General features: G+C 40.4%; 1 protein-coding gene across 5 annotated transcripts in view; it reads right to left on the reverse strand.

Moving 5' to 3' along the window:
* LOC126370551 (cytochrome P450 6B1-like) overlaps nt 1-24,879 on the reverse strand; it is a 139,592-nt gene that overhangs the window by 108,379 nt on the left and 6,334 nt on the right. For 4 of the 5 annotated variants that reach the window (XM_050015455.1, XM_050015459.1, XM_050015457.1 and 1 more), the window contains exons 3-10: nt 21,266-21,464; nt 17,628-17,918; nt 16,279-16,397; nt 16,022-16,117; nt 15,359-15,574; nt 13,748-13,887; nt 12,176-12,284; nt 1,556-3,622 (exon numbers count right to left, since the gene is read on the reverse strand). In XM_050015455.1, the coding sequence (XP_049871412.1) occupies nt 3,450-3,622; nt 12,176-12,284; nt 13,748-13,887; nt 15,359-15,574; nt 16,022-16,117; nt 16,279-16,397; nt 17,628-17,918; nt 21,266-21,464 (1,343 nt within the window). In that variant the 3' untranslated portion in view covers nt 1,556-3,449. Of the gene's footprint in view, nt 1-1,555; nt 3,623-12,175; nt 12,285-13,747; nt 13,888-15,358; nt 15,575-16,021; nt 16,118-16,278; nt 16,398-17,627; nt 17,919-21,265; nt 21,465-24,879 lie in introns of those variants that run through there. The other variant, XR_007566893.1, reaches the window with a different exon arrangement.

Consider the following 24,879-nt stretch of genomic DNA (forward strand, 5'->3'; position numbering starts at 1 on the left):
TGCTGCGACGCAAAATTATTTTGTTTACGATTATCTATGTGTGCCACAATGCCTTTTACAAAGGCTTTGGCGTGATTTTGTAGATATAGATTTGTTTAAAAGATTGACAATTCACGCTTACAATCCCTGTCGGGGTAGGCAAAACCAGAAGTCACAAGGATACAACTTGCAAATTGCCTACTTGGTGACTAGTGACTCTGCCCACCCCAATATAGGACATGACCGTAATGTATGTCTGTCAAAAACGTAAACACTACACTACAGTATAATATTTTATGTTAAATTGTAATGTATGAAAATGTTTTTCATTTTTAAATTTGGAACGCACTGTATGTCAGAAATCATTAGCTGGGTGTTGATTTTGGTTTGAGGATGTTTGCTTTTCTCATAGAAGATTACTAGTTATTTTGTTTTGATCATGTTGTTGTTATCAACTTTGAATATTTGATTAACGTCCTTAATAAGATAATAAGTAAGTTAGTATAAATAAGTCATCCTCCACCCCTATTAAATGCCCTTTCCTTTTGTAATCTTCAACGGTTCGTTCGCATTTAATAAATTCATTGTCGCGTCAACACTGTTTATACTTTCCATCAGGCCCCTCTGGCTACCCATACATCATCATCATCATCATCATCAGCCCATTAACGTCCCTACTGCTAGGGCACGGGCCTTCCCTATGGACGGATGGGGAGAACTACCCGTACAGTCATGAGCAATATCATGTACCCACTTTAGAACCCTGTCGCACTATTATATTTGACATTTAATGAGACTCACAGTTTTATTTGTCAAAAAAGTTAATGTGACATGGTTTCAAAGTGTATACTTACATACATATTAGTACTCGTGACCGTACATTACAAGTGGTTTAGAAGTTAGGTTGGAACAGACGTGCATACATACATGTACATACACAATATACATACATAAATAGCGGAGAAACACATAACCCCCCTTTTTGCTTCACAAAAATAGATATTTGTCACGTTAAATTATGTCGAAAGGGCCATCTATAATATTTTTGGGGAACGAATCCCGAAAACTCTGTCATTGTCATGTTGTAAATAATAAATGAATAAATAAATTCCTAAACGATAAAGATACTTACGGTAAAGGTAACGATAAGAATTGGGTAGTTTCCTAGGTCAAAAATAAATTATAAAATTCTGATTAAGAAATAAAGACAGATCTAAAGTAGACAAAAAACGTTTTCTTTTTTCTATTTAACTTATTTACTTATTAATTTTATTAAAGAAAAATATAATAATAAGTCCGACATTTTGTCACGTTTATCTATGACGTCACAGCGTGATTTTTCATGCAAATTTCATAATAATTTCGTGTTTTGAAGTTTAATAATAAGTAACTAATTTGACTAGTTGAAAACTACCCCATTTTTAATCAACCAAAGGCCTTTAGTGCTATGATATTAGATTATAAGATACCTACTTTTTCAAAAATAAAAATAATAAATATTTAAAATATCAATTTATTTTCTTTTATCGAAAATAACATTTACAATTACCTATTTATTTACAAAAATACAGTTGAGTACAAATTATATTTGGAGAACACTTTAATACATCTATAATACTTATTAATTGCTAAAGTTACACGCTAAAGTTTATTTTAATCATTACTACTTAATCAATATTTGTAGTCTGAAGCAATTTACAGCATTATTTATTATTTATTAAGTAAGGGGCAACCACCGTTCTACACGCCTTATCTATGGAGTAATGAAAATGGAGGCGATTACTCCTCTGACAAGAGCACAGCTCTTAAATAAAGAGAGAGAAATAGAGGAGCGGATCCAGTTTTTATGTCAAGGAGGGCTAGCAGGGCTATCATACGCAACGTGATAATATTATCGATCGATTCAATACATTTTGTCAAAATCGGTAAGGTTGTTTTTTCTGTAACATGCGTGGCACGTCATTTTGTTGGTATTTTGACAAAACGACATGACTTATTTTGGGTTCACATATTAGCACCAATAGACAAAACAACATAATTATATCGTCAGAATCGATAAAATAACTGTGACAAATCATGAAGCAGAAGTACTCGTAATAAATTCATAGAAATAGCTTGCAAATGCAGCATTCCATTGAAATTCGTCCCGCCCGCAAGACAATATTGAGCAATATGGCCTTTTGTCTTATTGTAGACGTCGGCCATCTTTTGTTTACGTTCACAGATGGTCAACATGTGTAAACCATTGACCATTTCTTTTGGTAACTCTTGGTTAGGAAAGGGAGTTGGTAATGATAGTAAAGTTTAGTCATTACAGGCGGCGATACGGCTCACCATCTATCACGTTGGTCTAACAGAAAGCTCGGTGATGTGGGTACTCAGTTCATCTTGCGATGGATGTACCTCTGACTACCCCAATTGGGATATAGTCGTGAGCTTAGGTTATGTAATGTTATAAAGTTTTGCTGGAATACATAATATGTGTGTCATCATCATCAGCCCATTAACGTCCCCACTGCTGGGGCACGGGCCTTCCCTATGGATGGATAGGGAGATCAGGCTTAAACCATCACGCGGGCCCAGTGCGGATTGATGGTTATTAACGACTGCTAATGCAGCCGGGACCAACGGCTTAACGTGCCTTCCGAAGCACGGAGGAGCTCGAGATGAAAACTTTTTTTTTGTGGTCACCCATCCTATGACCGGCCTTTGCGAAAGTTGCTTTACTTCAACAATCGCAGACCGAGCGCGTTAACCGCTGCGCCACCGAGCTCCTCAGTATGTGTGTAATGTCAATTAATTGACTTTTTTGTAAATAACACTTATTGGACAAATTAGACAAAGACATTAAAAGATAAAAGAGGTACGGAGGCATTATTGCTAAACAGAAATTTCTTCTAGGCAACCTTAGGGTGAAAGTCACGCTCGTAAACCGTAATAGGGTAGGCAGAGCTACAAGTAATCAGAAGACGACTTGTAGTATGAAGACAGTGGTTTACCTGTCTTATGTAAAAAGTAGAATTTTGTAATGTTTTCTTATGGAATTGAAAAAACCGGGGTAGCCCAGTTGATGAACCCTTGACTCTCTTTGCAGTCGCAAGTTTGAATCCCAGCACGGGCCTAAACCATTCGGGATTTTCGAATTTGTTATGGATTTCATATTCGGATCATAAATGATTATCACGTGCTTAGCAGTGAAGGAAAACATCGTCAGGAAGCCTGCATTTCTGAGAAAGGTTTGGAAGATATGTGATATATTGGAAGGCCAGATAGGCGCGACTTCTGTTAAAAACCAGACCTATCAAATCTTCAGTTTAGGTAAGACGGGATTTTGAGAAATTCAGCCCCTAAGGGGATGAAAAGGGATGTCTGTTTGCATGAAACTTCTATAGTTTTAATAGTAGGGTTTCATGCGACCGAAGTCGCGGGTAACCGTTAGTATGATATAATTAATTACACAACAGAGGGTATCATAACAAGCTGATGCGGAGTCGGGAGTCAACGGGGTGAAGGGTGAGCGGGAAGCGCGGGTCGGCGGGGAACGGCTCGTCGCGCGCAGGCGCGTCGTGTGCCATGCGCACGCGCACCGCCTGCAGCACGCGCACCAGGCAGCACTTCATCTGGATCATCGCGAAACGCTTGCCTGGAAAAGAAAGTTACATTTTAAACAGACTATAAATACAAAGTATCCCTAAGCGCGTCAGAAAACGCTTTTGGTTACATGAAACGAGTATTATCCTTCAAAAACAGAAAATCTGTTTTAAGTTTACGCGGTAATTATCATAATTAAAGCACATAATAACGGGTTCTTACCGCGTTTAAATGGGGATATGAGACCAACGATATTGCGACACTGTTGCAAGTGCCATGATCACGGGATGACCCGTGACGGGGTGACCCGTGATCATGGCACTGACACACACCGTTATTATGTGCTTTAACAGAAAATCTGTCAAAAAGTATCCTAACAAAAACACCCCCCTGAATTGCTTCGATGTGGCCTTTTTAACCCCCCTGTTTCATGCAAAATGTTGCCAAGATTATCAGTTTGTTGTCATATTTCTTGTGTACATATATGCATAAACTGCCTAAGATATACGTCCCACTGCTAGGCACAGGCCTCCCCTCAATCAACCGGAGGGCGTATGGAGCATACTCCACCACGCTGCTCCAATGCGGGTTGGTGGTGTTTTTACGGCTAATAGCCGGGACCAACGGCTTAACGTACCCTCCGAAGCACGGAATCATCTTACTTTTTCAGACAATCAGGTGATTCAAGCCTGAAAAGTCCTTACCAAACAAAGGACAGTCTCACAAAGTGATTTCGACAATGTCCCCATCGGGAATCGAACCCGGACCTCCAGATCGTGAGCCTTACGCTCTAACCACTAGACAGCGGAGGCTGTGTATTTCTTGTGTATATTATGAAAATGTTTCGTGTATGTATGTATGTATGTTGTGTGCCCAGGCTCACACTAGCCAAGAGTGTTACCATGTGAGAAGAAACCATCATCATAACCATGTGCAATAATATTATAACGGCCTCCGTGGTCCAGTGGTTGAGCGTTGTGCTCACGATCCGGAGGTCCCGTGTTCGAATCCCGGTGGGGACAAATCACAAAAATCACTTTGTTTCCCTAGTTTGGTTAGGACATTACAGGCTGATCACTTGATTGTTCAAAAGTAAGAAAATCCGTGCTTCGGAAGGCACGTTAAGCTGTTGGTCCCGGTTACTACTTACTGATGTAAGTACGTAGTCGTTACATGAGTCATAACAGGGGTCTTTGGCGGCTCAATAATAACCCTGACACCAGGGTTGATGGGGTTGGTAATCCACCTCACAACCCACACGATAGAAGATGATATAACGGTCCCCGAAACATACATAGATAGGAAAAAAGAATTTATATTTACTGACAGAAGAATATTTAATCCAGCTAATACAAGTCTCTTTAGATTAGGTATATTGTCTCACGACTGGACTAGCAACGGGGTTAATGGTTTTTTATTGGAATTCGGTGGGATTTTCAAAAAATGTTTTAGTAAGAAAAGATGTAAATTGAAAGATTTTACAGGTATTAATCTTCAATGGACAACGAAGGGCATTAAAACCTCAAGTAAAATGAAGCGCTTATTGGTTACTGGTTATAATTCTGCATATGATGAATCAATAATACAATATAAAAATAAATATATTAGGATATATAGGCGTGTAATTAAATGTGCACGTAAACTAGCAGTGCAAAGACTAATTAAAAAGGCAGAAAATTGTCCTAGGACTATTTGGAAGATTGTCGACAAGCATAGAAATAAGGATAGAAAAAAGAAAACTTTAAAAATACACATAAAAACGAACGGAAGATTTATAGATGACTCTAAAGAAATAGTGGAATTGTTTTCTAATTGTTTTGATAATGGTGGCAGTGGTGCAGTTGTTACGAAAGATAAAACGGAAGCAGCAAAAATATTAGAAAAATGTGAGAAACGTATCGAATGTGATATGAAGTGGAAGTATATTACGCCTTTTGAAATCATTAAAATTGTTAGAAATATGAAAAATAAAAGGTCATCTGGGTATGATGACATTCCTATATCAGTTATTAAAGACAATATTGATATTTTAGCAGCGCCTCTGTCTGATTTTTATAATAAGTGTTTTGAGGAGGAAGTGTTCCCGGATCAATTGAAAATAGCAAAGGTAGTACCAATTTATAAGAAAGGTGTAAAAACAAATTTAAAAAATTACAGGCCAATTTCTCTACTGCCCATTTTATCCAAAATTTTCGAGAAAATTATTAAGGTTAGATTAGTAAAACACCTCGATAGCAACAATATAATTAATGATCGACAATTCGGATATCGAACTAGTATAGGCACCATAGAAGCCATAGATACCCTAGTGGATGACGTGGTGGTTGGTTTAAATGGGAAAGAGAGAGTTGTTGGCATATTCCTGGACTTGACAGCTGCTTTTGATACTATTGATCATTCCATTTTGCTGGATAAACTTTACCATTACGGCATCAGAGGAAAAGTCCTAAATCTTTTCAAATCTTACTTGACTAATAGGTATCAGTTTGTGGAACTTGCGGATGTAATCGAAGGTCAAGAAATAGTATACAAAAGCAAACTGACCGCCGTCAAAAGAGGTGTGCCACAGGGCTCAGTGCTGGGGCCTATACTTTTTAACATCTTCACTAATGATCTCGTCCATTACATGTGTAGTGAATTGAACGATGTTAAGGTGGTAAGTTATGCAGATGACACCAATGCTATTATCTCGGCAAAAAGCTTCCAGGAATTACAAATCAAGACAAATTATGCCTTACAAATGTTTGACAACTGGTTTTCCACTAATAGCCTATCCTTAAATATAGCTAAGACTAATGTTATGTTGTTTAGAACCACTGCCAGGAAAAAAGAATCTTTATGTGTAGCTTTGAATAATATAGATATTAAACCTGTAGAAGCAGTCAAATTTCTTGGTGTACGTATAGACACTTTTTTGAATTGGAAAGATGAACTCTCTCGCTTGGAATCTAAGATAAGCTCTGCTTGTTATGCATTGAGAAGTTTACGCGACGAGTTAAAAGTGGAACATCTGAAAACTGTTTATTATGCTTTGGTAGAGTCACATCTGAGATATAGTATAAAGTTTTGGGGTAACAGCTATAGTTATAATATAAACAAAGCGTTTATTTTACAAAAAAGGGCAATAAGAACAATAGTGCGCATTCCTCAGTGGATATCATGTAAGGAATACTTTCGCAGCCTTGGAATTTTAACGGTACCTAGTCTGTTCATTCTTGTCCTATTGACTGATCTTGTAAAGCGGCCGAGTAGATTTGAAAGTTCTGAAGAAAGAACAAAAAGAGAGACGACACGAAGAAAGGACTTACAGAATGCAATAGCCCCCCAATTCAAAGTGGCAGAACAAAGTGTAAGGTATCAAGCGGTCAGATTATTTAATTGCCTCCCAAAAGAATTTAAAACTACTGATGACGCTAATTTATTTAGTAAAAATCTTAAACTCTTTTTGCTGGAGAATTGTTTTTACAGCGTTGAGGAATACAAACAACATCGACATTGTTTTTAGTGTAAGTTTAAAGTGTAAGATATTTTTTTTTTATTAATTTGATATTGTATGTGTTTGTTGTAATAGTTTGTTAGGTATATTGTAAGTAAGTTATAGTCCCACTGTTGTTTTAGATTGTAATGTAGTTTAAGCTTGTTTTTATTTATTTTTTATTTTCAATTTCCAACACAATGTTAAGTTGTTACAAGGAATAAATGAATATGAATATGAATATATGAATATGATCATGTGTAATAAAGAAAATTTGTTTTGATTTTGTCACTAGTAACCTTACCAGTCCATCAAGTAGCTCTGCCTACCCCTCTGGGATTAGATCTGTGTCTTTATGTATGCATTTACACTCGTCATACTTAATAAATGTTTAAAGCAGGTAGGTACCAATGATGTGATGTTCTAGGGAATATTCCCAGTCTGGGAAAATTGTTTTTTTTGACGTGACTTATTGTAGATTTGCCGCAGATGGCATTAACTACTTGGCCGGACAAATGGGGAGCGCTGAAGGCTCTCACCCGGTAGGGAAAATTGTGAAATGGCGCAAAAGTTATGTAAAAACAGCCTTATTACTTTGTCGATTTTTTTAGAAAGTTTTTTTTTGTTTGTTAGAAAGATGGGATCAGAGTACAAGATAGAACAATTTGAAAAAACAACAACAACAATTTGACATCCGTCTTGCTTTTTTGTAATTGTTTTAGTGGAAAAAAACAACGAACTCAAAAGTATTAAGAAAACAGCAAAACAGTTTTTACCATAACTGTACTATAACATCAAAACTCGCTCGACGTAGAGGGAAAATAAGGCCACTCGCCGTAAAGAGACTCGCCGTTCGTAGAGTCGTTGTGATATGATGTTGTTGTCTTTTTTTTTATGTGTGGCGTCCTTTTATAATAAACTTTTTCTATTCTATTCTAAAAAAAAGCAACCAGTGCCCACTATTCTTCTCTTCTTTTATCATGTGGATTGTGAGGTGGATTATCAAGCTCATCAACCTTAGTGTCAGGGTCATTATGAGCCGCCAAAGGCCCCTGACATGACTCATGTAACGACTACATATTTACATCAGTAACTAGGAACTGGGACCAAAGGCTTAACGTGCCTTCCGAAGCACGGATCATCTTATTTTCGGACAATCGAATGAACAGCATGTAACCAAACCAGGACCTCACAAAGTTACTTTTGTGATATGTCACTTTGGAACATTCCCAGGGCACATCACTAGTAGGTGTATAAAGTTACCAGTCGTCGAGAATAAGCATAATGTATCATATGAGCTCCTTACAAGAATGCTGAGTTGAACAATGACGGCATTGTTGATAACGCAAGCATGTTCTGAACATGTCGCAATCATTACGGTCACTAATTTAGATTACCTACATTATTTTAGTAGTTTTTTTTTTTTATTATTCTTATTTTTAACGAGGCTTTGAACACCCTGTGTGATCATGCCAGCCTCATAGTGCTTTCGTGTACCTATCCCTTAGACAAGGGATTGGTCAACCAGATAGTATAAACTAAAAGCCTTATTTGATAGTGGCTCTGCCAACCAGCAATTGACTTCTCCGTTGCCAAGAGAAATCACACCTTGAGAGCGAAAAACCTTTCTTCTCACGTCTATATTCCGGGCACATTCCAACAAAACGTGGTAAAGGTCATCGACCATATGACAGACATGGCACAGAGGTGAAGGTTTAATACCCATTAAATGATAAAACTTATTTGTTGGGATGTGTCCGGAACGAAGCCTGAGAGCTGAAATCAATAGCTTCCTACTGAGGTTGGCATTCTCAAACCAAGGAGTCCACAGCGGACTTGCCTGGATGGTCCTGTACCAGACTCCAACACCCCTTGCCAATGACAATTCACCAAAGTGATACTCCCATTTTTCCAAACATCTTTTTCTAATGACAATTTTATTAGTTAATTCATATTTTAAATCAATTTTTTTTTACCCTACAGCGGCGAAGCAAAAAGCAGGGTTATGTGTTTGACCGCTATGTACAGTCATGAGCAATATAATGTACCTACTTTAGGACTCTGTCGCACACAACATATTTGACATTTAGTGAGACTTACAGTTCAATTTGTCAAAAAAGCTAACGTGACATGGTACCATTAATGCTCGTGACCGTATGTAAGTATAAGTTTAAAAACTAAAACCTGACAACGAAAAATGACGTTCTAAAAGGTGTGAAACGAGAAAATAGTTATATTTCTCTGAAATTCTTCCGAATGTGTGTTTGAGTGATGTTAAGAAGCCGTGGTCGTGTGCGAATCTATCCTAAGAGTTTGTTTACCATGCCATGCGACGGCTATCTCCTAATCATCATTATTCGGAAGAATTTCAGAGAAATATAGGTACCTATTTTATTAATTCAAACCTTTTATAGCATAATTTTTCCGTAGTCGGGTTTTAGTTTTTAAACTTATATTTTCATGTAAAATCACATTCTAATGTGATATTATTCCTTTGAAAAAAAACCTGTCGCTACGGGAGCGCTCTTCTTCGATGTGGCGAAAGCGTTCGACAAAGTCTGGCACAACGGCTTGATCTACAAGCTTTATTCACTGGGAGTGCCAGACCGTCTCGTGCACATCATACGAGACTTCCTCTCAAATCGAACCTTTCGCTACCGCGTGGAAGGGACGCTCTCGTCACCGCACCCTATAAATGCCGGAGTCCCACAAGGCTCCGTTCTCTCCCCTTTACTATTTTCATTGTATACTAGTGACATTCCCAAATCCCCTAATACCGAATTAGCTTTATTTGCGGATGATACAGCCATCTATTCTTCGTGCCGTGGTCGAGTTATGATGACCGGAATCCTCCAACGCGCGGCCAATGCCTTGGGCAAGTGGTTTCGCAAATGGAGAATCGAGGTAAACCCGGAGAAAAGTGCAGCGGTGTACTTTTCAAAGGGCTATTATAACACGCCACGGTCACGCCGTCAACTTAAAGTCATCACGATGTTTGGCAAGCCGATCCCTTGGGAGGAGCAAGTCAAATATCTCGGCGTAGTCTTAGATAGACGTCTTACTTTCAAGGCCCATATCAAACGTGTGCGCGACCGCGCCGCGTTTGTAATGGGCCGTCTTCATTGTCTCCTTAACAAGCGAAGTAAATTGTCCCTTAGGAATAAGGTGAAAATCTACACGACTTGCATCCGTCCGATCATGACCTATGCAGGGGTAGTTTTCGCTCACGCGAGTCCCTCTCAAATCCACCGTCTACAGGTAATACAAAATCGTTTCATGCGGAAAGCCACGGGAGCTCCGTGGTTCCTTCGCAATGAAAATCTGCACATTGACCTAGGTCTGCCAACCATTGCCCAATGGCTCAAATTAGCTTCCAAACGTTTTTTCGATTCTGCTCCGCACCACCCGAATCCCCTGGTAGTTGCGGCTTCCGATTACATCCCGCTTAGGGACGGTACTGAAAAGTATCGGCGTCCGAAGGACGTAATATACGATCCCGACGACCCGATTACCCTAGCCATAGAGGCAGCCAATCAGCTCGCGACACCAAACACTTCAGGACCCCGATACCGACCCCGCCGGCGTGGTCGACGATTTCCCTCATTCAGCGCTTATCGCTATCGACCCACTAGGGTCGATTAATTCTTTCAAATATTTTTCCTCTCAGACGACGCCCTGAGCCGAGGTTCGCGCCCAACTGGGCACCCTCAGGCCTGTTGTCTTAAACGTTGTACCGGGTGAGAGCCTTCAGCGCTCCCCATTTGTCCGGCCAAGTAGTTAATGCCATCTGCGGCAAATCTACAATAAGTCACGTCAAAAAATAATAAAAATCCTTTGAAAAAATTACACCATATTTTTTTCCTGGTTTGAAAGAAGCGTGACTATTGCGAGGTTTTATTAACAAAATTGACATCCGAACCATCACGGGTTTTGATCAGATTGTGCAATACGTATTTTTTTTTACAACAGGGGGTTAAAATGGCCACATCGAAGCAATTCATAGCACGCATATAAAATTAAGTACGCAATGCAAACAAATGTCAAATTGCAATATTGCTTTCTTAGATGAATTGCTTCGATGTGGCCATTTTAACCCCCCTGCACAAAACATGTGGTGACAAGTTGTTCGTATAATATTAGGGTAAGGCAGCTTAGGGTTTCTTTTGTTTTTACGACCACGACTGTGGTGTCAAGTGGACCAAGTGTGTCGTAAGTCGCCAGAAGTGCTGACAATAAATCTATCAGTTTCTATTGCTTGTAGGTACGAGCGATTTCTTAGAGCTCGAATCTTGACTGTGATTGTTCTCTGTTTGTGAAATGATAAGCACGGCACATGAGTCGGTTTTAAAAGTTTTATTTATTATAAATACAGGGTGTTAGTGACATCGTAACCAAAACTTTGAGGGATGATTCAGACCATGCTTCTGAGTTGATATCAAATGGAATTTTCCGTAACTATCTCACCGTAAATTTTAATGTTATTACTTCCTTTAAGCAATGTCTCGTGTTCCACGCAGTCGAACGCCTTAGATAAGTCACAGAATACACCGACAGCATTCTGCGACTTCTCCCAAGCATCGAAAATGTGTCGAACAAATTTGACACTCGCGTCTGTTGTAGACCGACCCTTAGTAAAACCAAACTGCTGGCTGTCAAGTAAGTTGTTTAAATTAAAGTGACATAGCAGTTGGTCGAGAATGATTTTATCAAAAAAAAAATACTAAGTACCTACTGGTAAGATAGAAACCGGTCTATAATTCATAGGGTCTGATTTCGTGCCCGATTTAAAAAGAGATAAGTACAGAGTAAGAATAGAATATTCGTTTAATGCATAAAATGTTGTTGTGTTGTTGTTCTATTCTATTTATGTTTAGTACTATTGTGCCGCCAAAGTGATTTCGACAATGTCCGCATCAGGAATCGAACCCGGGACCCCCGGTACGTAAGCCCAACGCTCAACCACTGAACCACGGAGGCCGTTATAGTAACTAATTAACACTTTCAAGGACAGAACGTCTAATGACGTTCCGATTCCAAGGTGTCATACTATCTATTATGAACCATCAATGACCCATGGTCTCTGCCCGTGAAGGGTTAATAAGTAATAAGTAAAAATAATTGCAGTCGTACCAATACAGTAGCGAGGCCCGTCTCCGAAGGGCATGTAGACGCCTGGCGGGGGCGCAGGCCGGCCCTCCGCCCAGCGCTCCGGCACGAACTGACCCGCACTCTCGAAGTACTGCAACAATTTATACATTACATAATTTAAAAATAACCACTTCTCCACTTAATCTTTGACACTGGCACACACTCCGTACAAAAATCTCCTTACCGTGTGCCGCGTAAGTGCGAGCGAGACAGACAGTCCTCGCGCACCTCCTCACTCCTTAGTGGCTTAAGGCCATTTAAGACTAAATTAAGATCCAAAGGGGGTGAAGTCGGCGTTCCAAACGAATTGGTGCGGGACGGAGTTACCGTCCTATATTTTATATTAATCATAGAATAAGGAATAAAGAATAATACTACGTATAGAACGGCAGCTCTCCACTCCGCACTGGCGGCTGTGGTAGGTCCCCCTCCCCTCGGTAATACTTCAGTGTTCATTCGTATGGGCGTCAGACATTACACACACAGTTGCGCGTGTACGATAACGTCAATGTCTGTGTAAAACGAGGTTTTTGTATGAAGTGTCCGGGGTGTGGTATTATATAGAGCCATTAATGGACCCCCAGAAAGTCATGGAGCTTCCTCCCAAAAGACACTGGATCTTATCAAGCGAATTGGCACTCCCCGAACACTTCATACAAACAACATACATTGACGTTATCATACACGCACATCTCTGTCTGTGGGACAGTCTGCCGCCAGACATTGAAATTGAAGACTAAACTATGTCCGAAGGGGGTGAGGTAAACCTAGCTCAGCCGCTGGTGGGGAGCGGAGAGTTGCCGTTTTATACGTAGAATAAGCTGCCTTACCCTCTTCTTCTTCTATCGTGTGGATTGTGAGGTGAATTGCCAACCCCATCAACCCTGGTGTCAGGGTTATTACTGAGCCGCCATATGCCCCTGACATTACTCATGTAACGACTACGTACCCAAATATTATTCCTTATTCTATTGCATGAGGAGCTCGGTGGTGCAGCGGTTAACGCGCTCGGTTTGCGATTGTTGAAGTAAAGCAACTTTTGCAAAGGCCGGTCATTGGATGGGTGACCCCAAAAAAAAAAAAGTTTTCATCTCGAACTCCTCCGTGCTTGGGAAGGCACGTTAAACCGTTGGTCCCGGCTGCATTAGCAGTCGTTAATAACCATCAATCCGCACTGGGCCCGCGTGATGGTTTAAGGCCCGATCTCCCTACCCATCTACGTATAGGGAAGGCCCGTGTCCCAGCAGTGGGGACGTTAATGGGCCGATGATGATGATTTTATGGCATTGGTCTTAAATTAGGGATTTGGTCCCAATAGATCTCACAAGGTGGACCATTCGGGCTGTATATGCTGGAGTCCTTTGTATACATACATACATACATAAACTCACGCCCGTAATCCCTAATGGGGTGGGCAGAGCCACAAGTAATCAAAGACAACTTGCAGCCACTGTTGATACGAATTCCAAAGATGGATATGATGAACCTTATGGTGAGTCCTTTGTATCTCATGTATAAATCGGCTATCGATCTAGCAGAAAATGCCATACTGACCTGCTCATCGCGCTGTATCCCCAGCGTGGGGAAGAGGACGATGGTGCCTCGCTCCACGGTCACTTTCGACCCAGGGATCTGGTAGTCCTTCGTACACATCCGCTGAATGCTCGGGAAGGGCGGGTACAAGCGTAACGTCTCTGGAAATAGATTTATTCTTCATTCAGTTGTTCTTATGTATCTTTTAGATAGAGAAAGAGATTTTGTGATAACGTGGGACTTGCCGAGGGAGAGGGGCTCGGTGGCGCAGCTGTAAACGCGCTCGGTCTGCGATCGTTGAAGTTAAGCAACTTCCGCAATGGCCGGTCATAGGATGGATGACCACAATTTTGTCATAGGATGGATGACAAAAAAAGTTTTCATCTCGAGCTCCTCCGTGCTTCGGAAGGCACGTTAAGCCGTTGGTCCCGGCTGCATTAGCAGTCGTTAATAACCATTAATCCGCACTGGGCCCGCGTGATGGTTTAATGCCCGATCTCCCTATCCATCCATAGGGAAGGCCCGTGCTCCAGCAGTGGGGACGTTAATGGGCTGATGATGATGAGGAACTTCCTAGGCCATGTTCCCAAAATGTCCCCTAATGTGTCAGGACCGAAGCAAATGGAATTCCATAGTCTCTACTTACCCCGGTGGAAATAGGCGTGTGTAATGTATAAAAATGTTTCTTAAATTTGGAACGCACTGTATGTCAGAAATCATTAGCTGGGTGTTGATTTTGGTTTGAGGATGTTTACTTTTCTCATAGAAGATAACTAGTTAATTTTGATCATGTTGTTATTATAAACTTTGAATATTTGATTAACGTCCTTAATGAGACTAAGGTAATAAGTAAGTTAGTATATGTATATAAGTCATCCTCCACCCCTATTAAATGCCCTTTCCTTTTGTAATCTTCGCCGGTTCGTTCGCATTTAATAAATTCATTGTCGCGTCAACACTGTTCATACTTTCCATCAGGCCCTCTGACTACCCGTACATTACAGTTGAGTTTATGTATGTATGTATGTCTAACTCCTACTTGATAATTACCTATTTTCTCATTGCTCGGGTATTATACATAACAATTCCAAAATATAAAGTAATGGGAGAGGCACTCGAAGGAGCTCGGTGGCGCAGCGGTAAACGCGCTCGGTCTGCAATTGTTGAAGTTAAGCAACTTTCGCAAAGGCCGGTCATAGGATGGATAACCACAAAAAAAGTTTTCATCTCGAGCTCCTCCGTGGTTTGGAAGGCACGTTAAGCCGTTGGTCCCGGCTGCATTAGCAGTCGTTAATCAATCCGCACTGGGACCGCGTGATGGTTTAAGGCCCGATCTCCCTATCCATCCATAGGGAAGGCCAGTGCCCCAGCAGTGGGGACGTTAATGGGCTGTTGATGATGATGATGAGATGCACTTAAAGATAATTATGGTTTGATATTTGAATCAGATTTGTATAGAATTTATATGGTGTTACCTACATCGATTTCTTTTAACCGAATAAGAATGGTTGGAAGATGTGTTGTTGCGCCTGGGTGTACGACAGAATATTTACTCAGAATCATGATCTGAATCATCCCCCTCAGTATTCGATACGGTGTCACTAACACTCGGTATTAAAAATGATTTCTTACCTTGTATAACCATCTCCATATAGGTTAACTCTTGCAGCATTTCATAAGTGACGTTCCCGTCATTCTTCTCCAAGACCTGGAGGATCTCTGCTCTCATCTTCTCCTGGACGTGAGGGTTAGCCGCGAGCTCCAGCAGAAGGAACGCCAGGGTCGATGAGGTTGTTTCGAAACCACCCAGGAAGATGATGAAGGCATTGGCTGAGATCACCACGTCCGCTGGAAAAGTAAATGGAGAAATCAGTCTCCATGGCTTTTCTTTTCTTCAGCCATAAAAAGTTCTGAAGCTGTAGTAAGATAAATCTGACTGAGAGACGTGGTAGCCCAGTTGGAAGAACGCTTAACTCTTATTATGAGGTCGCAGGTTCGATTCCCAGCATGGAACTGAACCTATGATTTTCGAATTTGTTGTCGAATTCATATTCACAAACACACTATCACGTGCTCAGCGGTGAAGGAAAACATCGTGAGGAAACTTACTTTCCTGAGAAATGTGTTTCGGAGGTATGCGACCTAACATGTATTGGGCTGGTTTTCTCTGTGCGGGTTGGAAGGTCAAAAAAGCAGTCGCTTCGGTAACAAACCGGACCTGTCACACCTTCAAGTTGGGCAAACGTGATTTATGAGATATTGATAGGGAGATGATAATATCAAGAAAGAACTTACTAATTTCAACATCATTGTCATCAGCTGACTTGCCGGTCTTCTCGTCTCGGAGTGACATCATCATGTCGATGAAGTCTCCTCGCTTCTCCTGAGTGCCTGGAGTTATTACAAAAGCAATGTTTTAGTTTGGTACATTGCTAAATTCACTGTACAGGTTGTGAGAAGTTGCAGTAGTTTTTTGTTTTGTAAAAATTGACGATTCAAAGTGTAACAATGTTACCAACTGAATAAATATATTTTTGAATTTAAACTCTAACCATTCTCTCTGGCTCGCAGCACACTCGTGACAATATTGTAGAAAAAGTCGTGGGTCCTCTTCGGTATTATTCTCATTCTAAAGAACAACACGAAAGCTGGCCAGAATTGACGCATTGTCCTGCAAACAGATTTTATTTATTTTACTACAATATTAAAAAAGATAAATTATGAAATTCTGATTACTTACTAAATAAAGACAGGAGGGTTAAAATGGTTACTTACATCGAATCAATTCATCTAAGAAAGCAATTTATATTGCAATTTAATATTTGTTTGCATTGCGCACTTACTGTTATATGCGCAAATGTAAAATTGCAATATTTAGCTTTCTTAGATGAATTGCTTTGATGTGGCCACCCCTCCAGATCTAAAATTAACGGAAAATATTTTCATTTTACTATTTAACTTATTTTAGAATTTTAATCAAAAAGAACGTCCGACATTTTTTCATACAAAATTTCGTGTTTTGACGTATAACAAAAAGTAACTGATTTGACTAGTTGTAAACTAGCCTATGAGAATATTTATTTTTTATTGGTTGCTTTTCTTTTTCTATTTTCTTTTTTTTGATAAATATAGAAAGGCAACCTAATTTTTCATCGTGTGCTCCACACCATGTAAGTCACCACATTCTGTATGATTATTAGATTATTTTTTTTTTACTAAAAGTAACCATCTGAAGTTCTTGTAAACATTCATTGGATTGTGGTCTACCAGTCACGATTCAGAGACTACATTAAACTGATTGTAACTTTGAAGTTAAGTAATTTTCACTTTTTTCATCAGTAGATACGGCAATGCAGGACGGTACAGGCGAGTCATAGGGACTGTAACCTGGACTCTGACAGAGGGCAGCAGTAACTGTCAGTACTATTCAGAGGCGGAGGACAGGAGTCCTAGTATGGCTTTGAAATAGACTACTCTAGGCGCCATCCCACTCGCATCAGACAGAGCACTGCGGGGCGGAAGGCAAGAGGGAAACCACTGCCCTATTTTTCCCTAAAAAGTACCATGGAGAATGCTTCACCGACAAGAGCGTGGCTCTTAAAATGGTGATGTGATGAATTTTCTGTACCTTATCTGTTCTTTATACTTAATAAAGTACGTTTATCTGATATTATCTTATCCAGAAGATAAATAAAAAATAAAAAAAAACTAACAAGAACAAAACAACAGAAATATAACAAAACACAACAACAAACAGAAATATTGGAAGGCTTAAAAGTGCAAAAAATGAAGATGACGATGATTGAATGAAATGAGGCAAATGGAATTCCATAGTCTCTGCTTACCCCGGGGGGATATAGGCGTGAGTTTATGTATGTATGTATGTATGTAGAAGACTTACTTTTCAAAAATATTAAACAACGACATCTCATAGAAGGCGTGAAGAGCAACTGCGAACGGATCCTTTTCGTTATCCATAACGTTACTTTTCAGGCCGAAAGCACACGGCACTATAGCATCTGCTGTGTAACCGCCCACCAATTTCTCAGAATCCACCATCACGGATCTCTCAGGGTTGTTGTTGTTGTCATCCTCAGGGCTCTTGCTCTGTGAGATCAGCTTGCGAACCCTGAGAACGAACTCCTTCGCAGTGTCTTCGATGAGCGGGAACATTCCTCGGAGCTTGTTTGGCCTGAAAAATAGATTTGAAGGAAGTGACTATTGTATTATTTTGATTATTTTTATGGAACGTAGGTAAGCATTTGGCCAAATTTTCAGCTTACCTAGAAAGAGCTTATTCACTCTCGCCTTGAAGAGGCTCAGAAAATAGAAATAGAAATACTCTTTTTTTTTATCAGATTTTACATATAGAGAAACATAATCTATAATATCCCAGAAATTGAAGTATCTATTTTTATTGTAGTGTATTTTCGACTCAGTGCGCTATGGGTATGGAGCATACACCACCATGCTCCTCCACTGCGAGTTGGTGCGGAATGGTGAGGGCGCTTAGGGACGGTACTGAAAAGTATCGCCGTCCGAAGAACGTAATATACAATCCCGACGACCCTATTACTCTAGCCATAGAGGCAGCCAATCAGCTCGCGACACCAAACACTTCAGGACCCCGATACCGACCCCGCCAGCGTGGTTGACGATTTCCCTGAATCAGAACTTATCGCTATCGACTCACTAGGGTCGAGTAATTCTTAGGCCTATTGTCTTAATCGTTGTACCGGGTGAGAGCCCTCAGCGCTCCCCATTTGTCCGGCCAAGTAGTTAATGCCATCTGCGGCAAATCTACAATAAGTCAAAAAAAAGGAGCAGTGTGGTGGAGTATGCTCCATACCCCCTTCGGTTGGTTGAGCACAGACCTCCCCTGCTCCCAGCAGTGAGTCGTATATAGGCTGTTTATGTGTACTGTGCATGTATTCTCGACTAAGTACAATTCACATAAATCGACCTTACTTGTCCTCTCTGTTTCCGCCAGACATGAGATTGGACGTGTCTGCACACCTAATCAATCACAAATGTATCTCGTGTGATACATAACTACTAACCAGATACTAACCAGGTTATAGCCGTTACAAATCTTGTACAAATATTGGTACTTCTTTTATCGTGTGGATTGTGAGGTGGATTACCAACCTCATCATCCCTGCTCTCTGGGTTATTATTGAGCCGCCAAATGCCCTTGACAGGACTCATGTAACTGCTACGTACCTACATCAATAAGTAACGTGTCCCCCAAGCATTATCCCGTTTTTCACAGAGTCCGCTTACCTAACCTGAAAATTTGACAGGTCCGATTTTTTACAGAACCGACTGCCTGTCTGACCTTCCAACCCGCGAAGGGAAAACCAGCCCAATACAGGTTAAGTCACATACCTCCGAAATTGCATGTCTCGGGAATGTGGGTTTCCTCACGATATTCTCCTTCACACACACTTCTTTCTTTCTTCTTACTTTCAAACACTATCGGATTTTCGAATGTTGGTGCCGATTCCAGCTGACACCACCTATTTTAATTTAAGTTATACCTGTCATCTTCTTGTCCACTGAAAAGGAAAGGGACGGGCGATTGACAGTTATTCTCTAGCGACTCAATAAAACCACTATGGTAGAGTCGGTCATCGACCTCTCATCCAATGAAACAGTCTAAGAATAATTCAAATTGTCTTCGAACGAGTAGGACTCTGCTCAATAAGACTTACGGACGTGAGTTTATATACAGGTTAGTGACATCGTAAAGAAAACTTTGAGGGATGATTCAGACCATGATTCTGAGCAGATATCAAGTGGAATTATTCGTCGCAAAAGTATGGAAACTGCAAATAATTATAAAAAAAAATAAAAAGAAATCATGAATTTTGCGACGGAAAATTCCATTTGATATTAACTCAGAATCATGGTCTGAATCATCCCCCTCAGTATTCGTTACGATGTCACAGCACCCTGTATTTGTAATAAAGTTTATTGCGTGTAAGAATCATCGCATAAACGCATCGCTGGGTGCACAAGTCCAACTTAATTGGTGACCGCATGTGGCGTAGTCATGTGTGACGATGGTATAACTCGATAATTGGACTATTAACTGTTATCATAGAATAAGGAATAATACTACGCATAGAACGGCAACTCTCCGCTCTCCACCAGCGGTTGCGCTAGGTTTACCTCACTCCTTTACTTCTGTCTTCAATCGTATGGCCTGCGCGCGGACCAGTGTTTTTAATTCTTGTACATACATAACATAAACAACCTACATACGCCCCACTGCTGGGCACAGGCCTCCCCTCAATCAACCGGAGGGGGTATGGAGCATACTTCACCACGCTGCTCTAATGCGGGTTGGTGGAGGTGTTTTTACGGCTAATAGCCGGTACCAACGGCTTAACGTCCCTCCGAAGCACGGAATCATCTTACTTTTCCGGACAATCAGATGATTCAAGCCTGAAAAGTCCTTACCAAACAAAGGACAGTCTCACAAAGTGATTTCGACAATATCCCCATCGGGAATCGAGCCCGGACCTCCAGATCGTGAGCCTGACGCTCTAACCACGGAGACTGTTATTTAATTGTTTAATTCTTATATCATTATATTTTTTATATGTTCGAATTTTGAATTTTGACGCCGACGTTCTTTTGTCTGATTCGAATATTTGATTTGACATTAATGAAGGACTTTCCCGGCTACGTTCCCCAAAAAATATAGATGGCGCTGAACGCAGTTGCCTTCGTTTAACCTTCTAATTTCATGGATAACAGACATGTGCATTTGTCTTTGTTTTTGGGTATAAAATGATGACCCTTGTTACTGCACCCATACACAACACATCTTCCACGCAAACGACATTTTTTGTATGAAGTATTCGGGTTGTGCTGTTATCACATCAAAAATCAAATCAAAAATGTTTTTATTATCAGAAATAATATAAAAAGAAAAAAGGCATATGTTTCAGATAGGGTACATCATCATCACTAATTTAAGAGCCACGCTCTTGTTGGTATAGAATCCTCCATGCTACTTTCTAAAATAGATTAGTGGTTAGGTTAGGTTAGGGGCCCAGCGGGTTTAGCACCGTAAGCACGCGACTCTTTCTCGCCGCGACAGAGATCATCTGTCTCTTTCTGTGCAGTACTGTGAGAGAGTGACGAGTGACGTATGATGAGGCGAGAAAGAGTAGTATCTTGGGAAATATATGTTTTAATATCATGTCTAGCGATAGGATCGCGACAACAAGCACTTTAGGACCCCGATTTCCCTCATTCAGCGCTTCTCGCTATCGGACCACTAGGTTTGATTAATTCTTTCAAATAATAATCCTCTCACAAGACGTCCGGAGCCGAGTCTCACATCCAACTGGGCACCTTTTGCTTTGAATTTTGTAGCGCCGGCGTCGTTAACGACTTCTCTCATTCAATAGATGTTTATACTATAAACTTCTGCTTACCCCTGTGGGGATACAGGCTTGATGCTGTTATATGTTGACTTATAGCATTTACTTGACCAGGCAAAGCTTTTTAATAAAAGAAACTTACGAGAATATCGGGGATATTTTAGCCCGAAGCTTCCTCCACTCGTTTCCCCGGAGGAACAGCACGGACCCCGCCAGCGGGTCCACCTTCTTGTTGAAAAAGAACCCTCGGTCCACGAAGTATTGGAAATCGTTGACGCACACTCGCTTGATCAGCTCCGGGTCGCGGATCACCAGGGTGCGCTGGTAGAACTGGTGCGTGCCTGGAATGGAAGACAGGGACAAACATTTATTACACACACAAATCTGGGAGGCGAAGATGATTAAGAAATTCCTTAAGGAATAATACTACGTATAGAATGGCCACTTTCCGCTACCCACCAGCTGCTGAGCTAGGACACCACACCCCGGACACTTCACACAAGTCACCTCGTTTTACATAGACACTACACTTTGACGTTATTGTACACGCGCATCTGTGTATGAGGACTGACGCCAATACGATTGAAGACTAAAGTAAGGCCGAGGGCGGGTGAGGTAAACCCAGCTCAGTCTGGTGAAGGGTAGAGTTGCCGTCCTATACGTAGTATTATTCTTTATTCTATGCCTGAAGGTTGCAAAGTCGTATCAATCCAGAAATACAGGGTATTAGTGACATCGTAACGAATATTGAGGGGATGATTTAGACCATGATAATATCAAGTGGATTCGCAAAATTCATGTCATTTTTGTGTTTTTCTTATTTTGAATTCTGTGCTTTTGTGATGGAAAATTCAAACTCATACGCTCTTATCTACCTATACGTACTTGTACGGGGCGTAATTTCGTGTCGGATAATTCATGAAAATTTTTGTGTTCTTTTTTAATTACTTATTTTCAGTTCCATACTTTTGCGTCGGGAAATTCCACTTCATAATATCAACTCTGAATCATCCCTCATAGTTATTGTTACGATATCACTAATACCCTGTATAATATAGATAAATAGGTAGATAAAATCTTTATGTCTGTAATTCTGTATTACTTCACTACATAGTATAAAACAAAGTCGCTTTTTCTGTCCCTATATCCCTATGTAAGCTTAAATGTTTAAAACTACGCAACGGATTTTGATGCGGTTTTTTTTAATACATAGAGTAATTCAAGGGAAAGGTTTATACGTATAATAACATCCATTAAATAGTGGAGAAATACTGTTTTTCGAGGTTTTCAATGTGATTACGTAAATAATTTCATTTTTGTCCTCAGCAAGCGAAGCCGGGGCGGGTCGCTAGTTATTTATATTATATGGATTACGAGTAACTTTTTGAATATTGCATCGATGTCAAGTTGCTGACGCGAGCAATTGCTTCTAGAAGTCCCAAGTGCAAAGTTCTCAGGTGTCAGTATTGTTGGCAAGCGCATTACTGCGTGTTGTGCATTGTATCCGAAATCTAATTGCATAACATACCGGCCCCTGTGTTTGAGAGCAAGACGCATTTATTGAAATTTATTCCAAAATATCGGCGCTGGCCGTCGGTGCCAAGTGGACCGCGGAAGCTTAGGATGTATTCATTACATACATGCATAAAATCACGCCCGTAATCTCCAATAAGGTGGGACAGAACTACATGTAATCAAAACAACTTGCATTTTTCATAAGTCGGAAGGATCTTCTTCTTGTCGTGTGGGTTGTGAGGTGGATTACCAACCCCATCAAACCTGGTGTCAGGTTTATTATTGAGCCGCCAAAGGCCCCTGACATGGTTCATGTAACGACCACGTACATAAGGGTAATAACCCGGACCAACGGCTTAACGTGCCTTTCGAAGCACGGATCATCTTACTTTCGGGCAATTAGGTGATCAGTATCTAATGTCCTAACCAAACTAGGGATCACAAAGTGATTTTTGTGACATGTCCCCACCGGGATTCGAACCCGGGGCCCGAGGATCGTAAGTCCAACGCTCAACCACTAGACTGCAGAGGCCGTTAGTTGTAAGTCGCTAGTCGTAAGGATAAGAAATAAGAAAAGTAAGAGAGGTAAGTGTACAGTCATGGTCATGAGCAATATAATGTACCCACTTTAGAACTCTGTCGAACTAACATATTTGACATTTAGTGAGACTTACAGTTCAATTTGTAAAAAAAGTTAATGTGACATGGTTCCAAAGTGTATACATATTAATGCTCGTGTCCGTATGTCCTTAGAAAAGTTGTACGATGTACTCTGAACCGACGTGCGTGTATAAAACGATTGATGAATGTGGAGGAATCAAGAGATGTTTGGTTCCCAAATGGAATTCCATAGTCTCTGCTAATACCGGTGGGAAATAAGCGTGACTTTATGTATCTATGTATAAGAAGTAAGACGGATATGTTGAACTGAAATAAAATCAACGATGTTCGTGCCTCACCCAGCACTCCACATAATACCAGCGTCGTGGTTCACGCCGCGACTTGTGCTGAGTGAGGCCCTATTATCTCAGAACGTCCACCACCTCATTCCGACGAACATCCGTTTTGCTATTTATGTAATTATTTTGTAAAAATTTATATGATGTTATCGTCTTGTTTTTGTGTGGCGTCCTTTTATAATAAACTTTTTCTATTCTAAGTATTGTATTCTAAATCTGAATCAAAATTAACTTGGACTCGTTTATTTTTTTATTTTTTATCAAGATATATCTAGTCCTATTATGGTTCTATCACTGTTAATTTTCTTGTATGTTCGTGTAATGAGTTTATGTAGCGAATTTGTTTTGAGGCGTCTAATTTTATTAATCTTCTAAGGCTTTATAACACACAAAATCGAAAATAAACAACCTAAAAGTTGCACATAATCATCATCTTAACGATCTGCGTGCAAGAGCGCATGCGTGAGATACGACAGCAGACAACCCGGCGCTGGCGCCGGTGACCGCAACCAGCAACTAGCTACCATTAACCACCTGACCTTGCCCATTCACTTTCACGCGGATTTTGGCAACCTCTGGTGTCGTCACTACGGTGAATTGGCGATAATTTCAACCACTATTACGATATTACATCCGTTCAAATTCGAGTTTGTGGTGAAATAAAAAAATCAAGGTCGTCATCGTTTCTGGCGATCGTCAAGCATGTGGTTTTTCCCGAGAAGTTGTGTGAATATAAGAAACATGTGTGGTTTAATAATTATGTGCTTTAAGGAATTATCTGATAAGGGAGTTTTGTAATGTGAAAGAAAATGCAGTGACGAGAATTGAGAACTGGATGCTCCCATGGTTCGGGCATGGAATCAAATCAAATGTACTTTAATGCACACAAACAAAACATACAAACATGATCAGACATGAAGAAATAATTAATGAAAGTAGAGGTAGAGTTGGGAAAGCAAGACCTAGGTGTATAAAAATATTGTGTTTATTTTTTTTAAATAACGTCTAAGGCTCTGTGCCGAGGTTTTTCTTGCGGCTTCTTTTCCCCGGCTATACAGGTTATGAGAAGCTGCAGTAGTTTTAGGCGGATGAGACGTTCGTTATGTAAAAATTGACGATTCAAAGTGTAACTGTGTTCACCATCATCAATTTAAGAGCCACGCTCTTGTCGGTGTAGCATTTTCCATTCCAGTCTATCAGATGCCAATTCCTTGACTTCCCTATAAGACACGACGTTAACCTTTTCTTTAATCTGTTCCATGTAAGCTCTTCTTGGTCTTCC

This window comes from Pectinophora gossypiella, chromosome 11, assembly GCF_024362695.1.
Source record: "Pectinophora gossypiella chromosome 11, ilPecGoss1.1, whole genome shotgun sequence".
Taxonomy (NCBI): domain Eukaryota; kingdom Metazoa; phylum Arthropoda; class Insecta; order Lepidoptera; family Gelechiidae; genus Pectinophora; species Pectinophora gossypiella.